The 8359-nt window shown below is 47.5% G+C and overlaps 1 protein-coding gene across 1 annotated transcript in view; it reads right to left on the bottom strand.

The window, feature by feature from the left end:
• Nucleotides 1–1115: 1115 nt before the first annotated feature.
• The window catches only part of LOC104277604 (S-adenosyl-L-methionine-dependent tRNA 4-demethylwyosine synthase-like), a gene marked incomplete at its 5' end in the record, with an annotated part of 49352 nt that continues 42108 nt past the window's right edge, over nucleotides 1116–8359 (bottom strand). Inside the window, one exon of the mRNA XM_009874292.1 lies at nucleotides 1116–1337. Within this exon, the coding sequence (XP_009872594.1) occupies nucleotides 1116–1337 (222 nt within the window). The remainder of the gene's footprint in view (nucleotides 1338–8359) is intronic.

The following is an 8359-nucleotide window of genomic DNA, read 5'->3' as shown; positions in this document are numbered from 1 at the left end:
CTTACAGTTTAAGAAATGAGGTTCTTTTTTTAAAACAAATTAATAGTCACAATCTCAGGAACAGTCCTATCCCCAGCGCTGTGGGAGCTGGGCATCACAGGCTTACAGACCTTGCTGTTAGCATGAGTGTTGTGAACACCTCTGACCTGTGCTCCTGGGCTTCAACAGAACGAAACCACTTGAGTGCGACTGTGTTTTTCATCCAACCAGCAGCTGACACCTCTGGGTCTAAATTAAAGCTCCTTCTGCAGTGAGTTCAGTCAAGCTGAAGGGCTTCAGCTGAAGCAGAATCACAGAATCACAGAATGTTAGGGGTTGGAAGGGACCTCTGAAGATCATCTAGTCCAACCTTCAAGCAGGTCAAGCCCCCGTGCAGCAGACTGGTGGAAGCCAGCAGAGATGTGGGGGCTGGCTGGGAAGTGGTTGTGCTGTCGCCTAATTCAGTCATTTGGCAACTGAAGGCAGAGAGATATGAGAAGTTGCAGACAATTTTAAGAGCGGTGCTGTCACTTATAACATTCCTGAGCTTCAGTTTCTTGGGTGTCAACAGGGTCTTCACAGAAATTGGCGCCAGCATTTAGACTACATAAATCTTTGTTACTCACTGTACAGTGATACTTGCAGCAGAGCTCAGGCTTTTAGATTCAGATCCACCTGTGGTCCCACCTGAACAGAACCAACCAGCCCGCGGTGTTGAAATCCCCTTGCCGTTATCCTTATGGACGTGGAATGTTTTGCTGCCAAGTCCAGGTGCCAGCACGTGCTGGGCTCGCCTCACAGCAGGGCGCAGAACTCCAACAAATGCTCCCATCCCACCCCAAACACTCTCTGCTGTGGAGATCACAGCCACCGCCTGCCTCACCACGCTGCCAGTTACGGTAACTTGCTGCCATGCACCACTTGTTTATCTTGAGATAGAGAACATGTTAAATATTTTTATCCAGGAAGCCCTAAAAATGGGAGAGGAGGGTTAAATAAAGGCTTTACCCTCCTTCTCAATATCAAGCATTAGAAAAATCTACGTGAAGAGATTCAAAATCAGTGTAAGCCTAGAAACAGAGACCACAACTCAGCACCCAGTCAGCCCAGAGTGTTCGGTGAGCCCCAACCTAACCTCAGCACCCAGAGATGTCTCTCGCTTTGTTCTTTCGCTGGTATCTTATGTCCAAGGGATCGAATCCCCTTTCTCTGGACCCAAACAGTGCCCAGCGAGGAGTTCTGGCTGCGTAATCAGCTGCTGTGAAAGTCTTGGACCCGCCGCTCCTCTCGTGCTCTCGCACCAGCTCTTGGAAGCGGTCGTAGTCAATCCAGGTGCACCATTTGCCACTGATCTTGAACTGGAAAAGAAACACGTTACTGAGCCAGCGAGAAATGAGCATCACCGAATACTATATTTATGCCAAAACAAGCTGGGTGCATATTAAATTCATTACCCGGTGGTGATCTTTCTTAATTTTCTAGCCACTTGAAGGTCCAGAGTGAACCCATCCAGAAGCTAATGTAGTAGAATTGCTTTAATGGGGGGGGGGGGGGTTTTTGGAAGGAAATTTCAGGTGGACAACTACCCAGAAAGTGCTTCTGAGCCACGTTTCCTCCATGGGGTTTGACAAGACACACAGGCTGGCCACTTTTCTTATATGTTTCTTGCTGCCTACCAGCAGTATCTCCACATGCGTTTGACTGTTGGGTGCTTCGCCAGAGCCTTCCAAGCACTGGATCCTGCCACTGCTTCAGCTTCTGCGGCGCATCCCAAAGCCTTCCCTTCCCACACCTGTGCTTGCCAGGCGGGACCTATTCCTGACAGACCTTAGTTTGGGGAACTGGAAGAGCCCTGAAGGAAATGTGCAAATTTGAGAGTGATGCTCACGTGTCACTTGAAGAAGGGACCTCTCTAAGGTCCCCTGCTCTGAGCACGTGACACCGAGTCCAGGGCAGCCACAGCCCGGCAAAAGAAGCATGGGAGCAACACCAGAGGCACGTGCTGTGGTGACTGGGATGGATTCGGGTGCTTCTTGAACGTGGCAAGAGGGCTGCTGTGTTAGGGAGTGGGGGAAGGTAAAAAAAAGGTTTAATGACATGAATCCTCTTTCCATATGAGAATTTTAAGAATTGCTTATTTTGACAAGCTGAAGCTGCATTTGTCTCGCAGACCTTCTCTGCTAATTTAGCAACAGCCTTGACTGAATCCTCAATTAGGATTTATCTGAGCTAAGAGCTTATTATGCACTTCATCCAAAGGGAAAAAAAAATGAAAAAGAGGGAAAACAGACTGACTCCGTTTTTTCAAAAACCTGATGGCTATGCATTTAAAATGGCACTTGACTTTCTGCCCAAGAGCTAAAAGCTTTTTTGGTTGGAAAAACTGCTGACGCCTGCAAAAGTTTGCAATCAAACACTGCTACCGCTAATCTACTGCTGCCCGCGTAATTACAGCGACTGCTTGCAGGAGTCACCCTCCGCACGGAGCAGAGCTGCGAGACTGCAGAGTCATAGCAGCAAGGAACAGATCTTGCCGTAAATAAATTCGCCCAACGCTCGTTCTTCGTATGCTAACACGGAGGCCGTGTCTCACGAAGGCGATAGCAGAGGAGATGAGGTATTGCCCGGCAAGCAGCAGGTCCCAAACCGGACCCGGGCTCAGGAGTCCTGAACTTCCCTCCCCACACACGTGGAGGTGCTGGGTGACAAGTTCACATCACACACAAGACTCCCTGCTCCCTCCAGGTTTGGCTCACTAATGCTCAGCAAATTCTCACATAAATGAAGTAAAAAAGAGGATAAAAACCCCCAAAACATGAACAATCAGCCCCCAGGATCCAGCAAAGCCTTTAACGCACGTGGCACACAGGAGAGCTGTTGAGCTTATTCCCACGATGGTTATGGAGCACTCCTACCACGTCAGATGGGGCCCTAGATAGCCTAACTACAAGAAGCCGAGCGTGTAAGAAACAAAAAAACCACTGAGACTTGAACTCACCTGAACAGGCAATTCGGTGAAGCCCATTGCCTTGAAAACCAAGGGGATGCTCTAATCTCAGAGCGGAGGGAGGGGCTCGCAAGGAGCCGCAGTGGCTCAGCCAGAACACCAAAGCCACAGGAGATACCGGTGCCACTCAGACCAGCCAAAACGAGGGTATGGACAGCAGCTGCCCCTCCCCAAGACAAACACTTTAATATTCTGCCTCTCCAGAATATTAAAGCTAGAAACTGCACAAAACCAGAAGAACTATTTCCAGCAGAAGCTCCGCTCAGACCCTTGCCAAGCCAGTCACTGGCGACGCAGCTGATCTCACAACTGGTTTAACTGGGAATGGGTGGATAAAAACCCACCCCCATATGAATGGTCTGAGCTCGGGGCTGGTGCCTTCATCATCCACAGCAGCTTCAACACCAGCATAACGCTGTCACTGCCCAGCCGAGGGCAGAGGCACAGTGGGGATAGTCTCATGTGAATTTCTGGGACACAATCAGATAGTTTCTGGTTTTCAGAAGCCAACTATTTCCCACCCATATCATGCCATGGCTGTATCTCACCACGAGCTTCATGTACTTAGTGACCTTTGGTGGAAAATCAAAGGAAATAAAACTGTCCCAACCTGAAGAAGACGCTGTCACCCGGAGTGTGGCCACCGGAGGAAGCGAGCAGTAGAGCAGGGAAGGTGGCAGCACTATAACAACCAAATGAAAGCTGCCTGGGATTCATTACAAAAGCAGATTAAATAATATTAAATGTTTTTTTAGTGCTGCAACAGCACAGCTATAAAACACGAAGAAATGGGAGTAATCCTTTAAGCATGTCATGGGAAGCAATAAGGCATAAAAAACCCAGATAAACGCGGGGTGGGGGAGAACAGCCTCCATCGCCCACAAGATTTACAGATTGGATATCGGCAATTCTGTGATTATTCCAGAGATAACAAAAGACTCAGAATAGTTTCACAACATCCATATAGCAGGCAAGTAGATGCTAAACATCAGTGCTATTTCAGACTAAGACAGTCGGGATTTTTTATTGAATTTCTCACTACCTGGTTAAGTCTTTTAAAGTGATGAATACATTGACAAAAGACAAATGGCTTAAATCCTTCTCTCGATTATTTTTCTTTAAAGCTAGCATTACTGGGGTAAAAAAAAAAAAAAATATAAAGCTCCTTCAGCTGGCTCTGAAGCCAGAGTGTGTTGTCTAGAAAGGCAAACTCCCCCCCAATTTCCACAGATCCTACAGCCAGGGCAAGGAGCACTTTCCTGACTGAGCGTTAATGCTGGGGAAACGAGAGGCAAAGGAAATGAGGGGAAACTTGGAATGGCCTTTAAGCCCAGAAAATCAGATCTGGGCACGATGCTGGACCACCACAGGGGACCTTTGCCCGGGGATTACGCACCTCTGCCAGGAGTGGCACAGCTGGACCCTGGGGAGCTACAGGGCAGTGGCACAAAGGATGGAGCTGCCTGCCTGGGGTTCTGTTGTCCATGGACATGGCTGGCCGCTCCAACAGCCCGTAGCAAAACTAATACACACCCTGCAAAGACAACCTGCAGCCAAGTGACCTGGGAGCATCAACAGGGCGCAGCTAACACCAACCTTTTCTCTCCTAGAACAGGAAATTTCTTTAAATTATCTTTTGCAGTAGGCTTACAGCTGCTCCAACTGCAGAGAGAGAAGCCTCTTGCAACAGAAACCCATCAACATTCATGAAGGAGAAGAGCCACACTATGTATTTCTTTTCTTATCAACATATTTGCATAAGCAATTTTTTGGGGGTAGAAACGTATGCATATATCAAGGATAATACAGTAGTACAATTTACTACATTCCTCCAGACGTGTGTAATTGCCGAGAAATAAACACGGGGTTTATACGAAGGGATAAAATACAGAAGAGAGGCAGGGATGGCAACATACGAAACGCTACCACTGAAAAAATGGAAAGCAGCCAAAAATCAATTAGCTTGTCCTAACAAGGAAAATGTTATATTCTTCAAAGAAAAAAAAAAAAACCAACACCAAAACAACACACCACACTGAAACGAGGGGGCTCATCTTCATCCATTCACTCTAGTCATTTCCTACAAACAAAAAAAATTAGTGTGCTCTCAGGAAAGGACTAAGCAGCACGGCCTACAGCGAGCAGTGGGGCAAAACCTGCTGCAGCTCCTTGCAGACCTCACCCTCGCAGAGCAAAACCCGGGTGGAAAGAACAGAGTCCATCCCTGACAGGGAGAAGACCCACGGGAGACCTTTCTCCGACGAGCCGCGTTGTGATGCAGCATCCCTGAGGAGCAAGGGGGAGACCGGGAAGAGAAAGCAGAGCTTTGGGTCTTGCACCAGCTACTCTTTAATTACTCGAGGGCATAAAGATTTAGTAGTCTAACAGGACTTCCTCAGGCAGATGCGCAGAGTTTACTGGTTAAATACAGCAGTTTTACGTGTAGTTTTAAAGACCACACACACGCATACAAGAAAATAATCAATCAGTGCTAAGCAGGGCAAGCAGCGTGTGCTTCAGTCGCAGGGAGGCACGGGCACGGGTGCAGCATCACCCAGGAGGGCAGGGAGAGCTCGCCGCTCCTTGGATGGCTCTTCTAGTTAAAATTTCCAGCGTGTTAAAACCTGGCTCTGCCAAACGTTTCATTAGATACTTATTTTGATTTGCACGTAGCACAAGACACGAGAGGAGCGTTTTGGCTTTTGTAAGGACCACGGGACACCTGCAGGTCTGCTGCAGCGTATCAGTCCTAAAGAAACAGCACAAAGCTTGCAGAGAATCACCCTGTGAACCCCCCCCCACACGTGCTGGGGTAACGTACGCATCTGGATTTTCTACTCTGGATGGACAGAAATCTCCTGAGCTGTCTAGACAGTGCAGCTGGGCTCTTGGAGGCTGCGGGATTTAAAACACTGCGGCAGCAGAGGCCAAGGGGCAGGTTCATCCCGCTCTCGCCATGGCTCACTGGCTGGTCTTTACTTGTACAATTCCCATTCCAGAAAATAAAATCACTTCTCCCCATTCTGCTTCCCAAGGTCATCTGGCTTAGAAGTATTTAAGACCCCTGGTACCTGAAACAGGAGGCGTGGGTGTGTGTGGAGAGGTAACGTTGTGTCAAATGTATTCCTTGGGAATTAGTTATCCCCCAGATGTGCAAGGCAGCAGCTTTTGGCTACTGGTTCTCTATCACTGGTCTCCACCATTGGCCACTTCTCTGGGCCTGATAGCTGGAAAAATGATCTTGATGGCTCCAATCCTGAGCTCCTTAATTTACATTTGAAGGCAGCCCATCACTGCAAGAAGCAAACTAGATTTTACACTTTCGCACAGGGTATTATTCAACAGATCACATAGAATGGGAGTGCAAAGGAGTTTCATTACGCAACTGCTATGACTATTTTTGCCGCCTGCCAGTATGAAGATCTCCAAGTCAAACAAATCATTCACTGAATTATTACACGCAGTTTCTCACCTAATTAAGGCTCACAATTATTTAAGGCTCCCTTTGTTCGACAGTGGAAGTGACTGAACTGGAGTCACTCAGGGAAAGAAGAAATATTGTAGACAAGTTAATCCTAACAGGGTCATATTGCTTGTTAAAAAGCTAGAAAAACTTTTCTTTTTAATTACCGGTTGTAACCTCAGGATTTAGGTGGAAGAAATGACGATTAAGCTGGTTATTCAGTGACAATAACCAATCCAACAGGACACCAGGCACACAGAAGCAAGTGTCTCGCTGCACCCCTTGTCTGTGGGGCTGAAAATCCTGCACAGTGACACCAACTCCTGGGAATAACCAAGTCTGCAGACGGTACCTGTGACCAGCCAGCAGTTCCAACTGTTTCCATCAATTGTAGATGGAAAGAGCACTCTGGTCGTTATAAATGCAGTGACTTGAATAAGTGCTCAGCAATCAGACATGTTAAAGTAGATGAAACATCTCCCAAAGCTGGCAACTAGAACGCCTGGGAAAGGGACTCACTGTTGTGTTTTCCAAGGGAGTGACACAAAACGGTGACCCCAAACGCAGAGCCGACCCGTGCACCGTCCCTCACCAACACCGTGCAGCCCGACACCCGTGGGACTGCTCCGCTGTGACTCCCCTAGTTTCTATTTATTACATCTAATCTTGCGTGAGTTATTCTAAAGAAAAGATTCATTATTGCAGATTTTAATTTTTTTTTCAATCTCTACCCACTGCAGAGCAGAACATCTCATCAGCCAGTTAAGCCCGGGCTACATCCAGACGGTTTTAATTCCGACGGATGAAAAATGGATTACTTTAGCACAGCCGTGATCTTCTTTTAATAACTAACAGATCAAGCACAGCAGAGCCACCTTTTTATTTGGAAGGAGACAATGGAAAGAAGAATAATTTTTTTTTCAATCTCTACCCACTGCAGAGCAGAACATCTCATCAGCCAGTTAAGCCCGGGCTACATCCAGACGGTTTTAATTCCGACGGATGAAAAATGGATTACTTTAGCACAGCCGTGATCTTCTTTTAATAACTAACAGATCAAGCACAGCAGAGCCACCTTTTTATTTGGAAGGAGACAATGGAAAGAAGAAAAAAAAAAAAAAGGAAAAAGAAACCAAACTCCAGAAACATATTTTGTACTCGGTCCTGCACTGAGGCTGCTCTTTGGTTACCGGGACACCTTGTCCTCCGCTGGGGAGTCCCCCTGTGCCCCGTGTCTGCTGCAGACACAGCGATGTCACCCCTATTTGATGACTTTTTGACACAAAGCAGCAACCCAGGTTTGGTTTTCCCCTTGCACCACAAGGCTGTCACAGGTACCAGGTAACTGATGGGACAGCAGGCAGAGAACTCCATCCCGGTTCCGGATCTGCGCTGCTGGATCGCAAGGACAGCTCGCACTCTCCAAGTCATTTGAAGGCAGGAAGGAAATAAAACGTGATGGACTATTTTTTTCTAATATAACCCTTGTTAGTCGATCTGCAGCTGGTAGTTAAGTGCTTCCTTTTCCTCCCTAAATATAGACGAAATGCTCAGCATGGAACAACTTCAACGCCTTTCACCCAACCTCTCGAGCCTTCTGCAAGCACAGCCAGGATGCACGTGAAGCCTTCCCATCCCACCCAAGCCCCCACGGTACAGACACGGGTGGTGCTGGAGAGCCCAGTGAGAAGGAAAAGGTCAATTCCCTCTTTGCTGTAAAGATTTCTTGGTTGATGGAGAGATGAACACCTCTGGCCAGGCTACAATCTCCCCCCAACTCATTTCTGTTCAAACTATACCCATGACACCTGCCTTGGAGGTACCCTGTGGACCCTCAGCACTGCCTTTTAGTTATGGGAAATGAAATGATTACGGGGACCTTGCTAAAAGGATCTGCCTCAGGTCATTTT

This window comes from Apaloderma vittatum, unplaced genomic scaffold (assembly GCF_000703405.1).
Source record: "Apaloderma vittatum isolate BGI_N311 unplaced genomic scaffold, ASM70340v1 scaffold13890, whole genome shotgun sequence".
Lineage (NCBI taxonomy): Eukaryota > Metazoa > Chordata > Aves > Trogoniformes > Trogonidae > Apaloderma > Apaloderma vittatum.
Note: the sequence above shows the minus strand (reverse complement) of the source record. Positions and strands in the feature narration are given on the sequence as shown.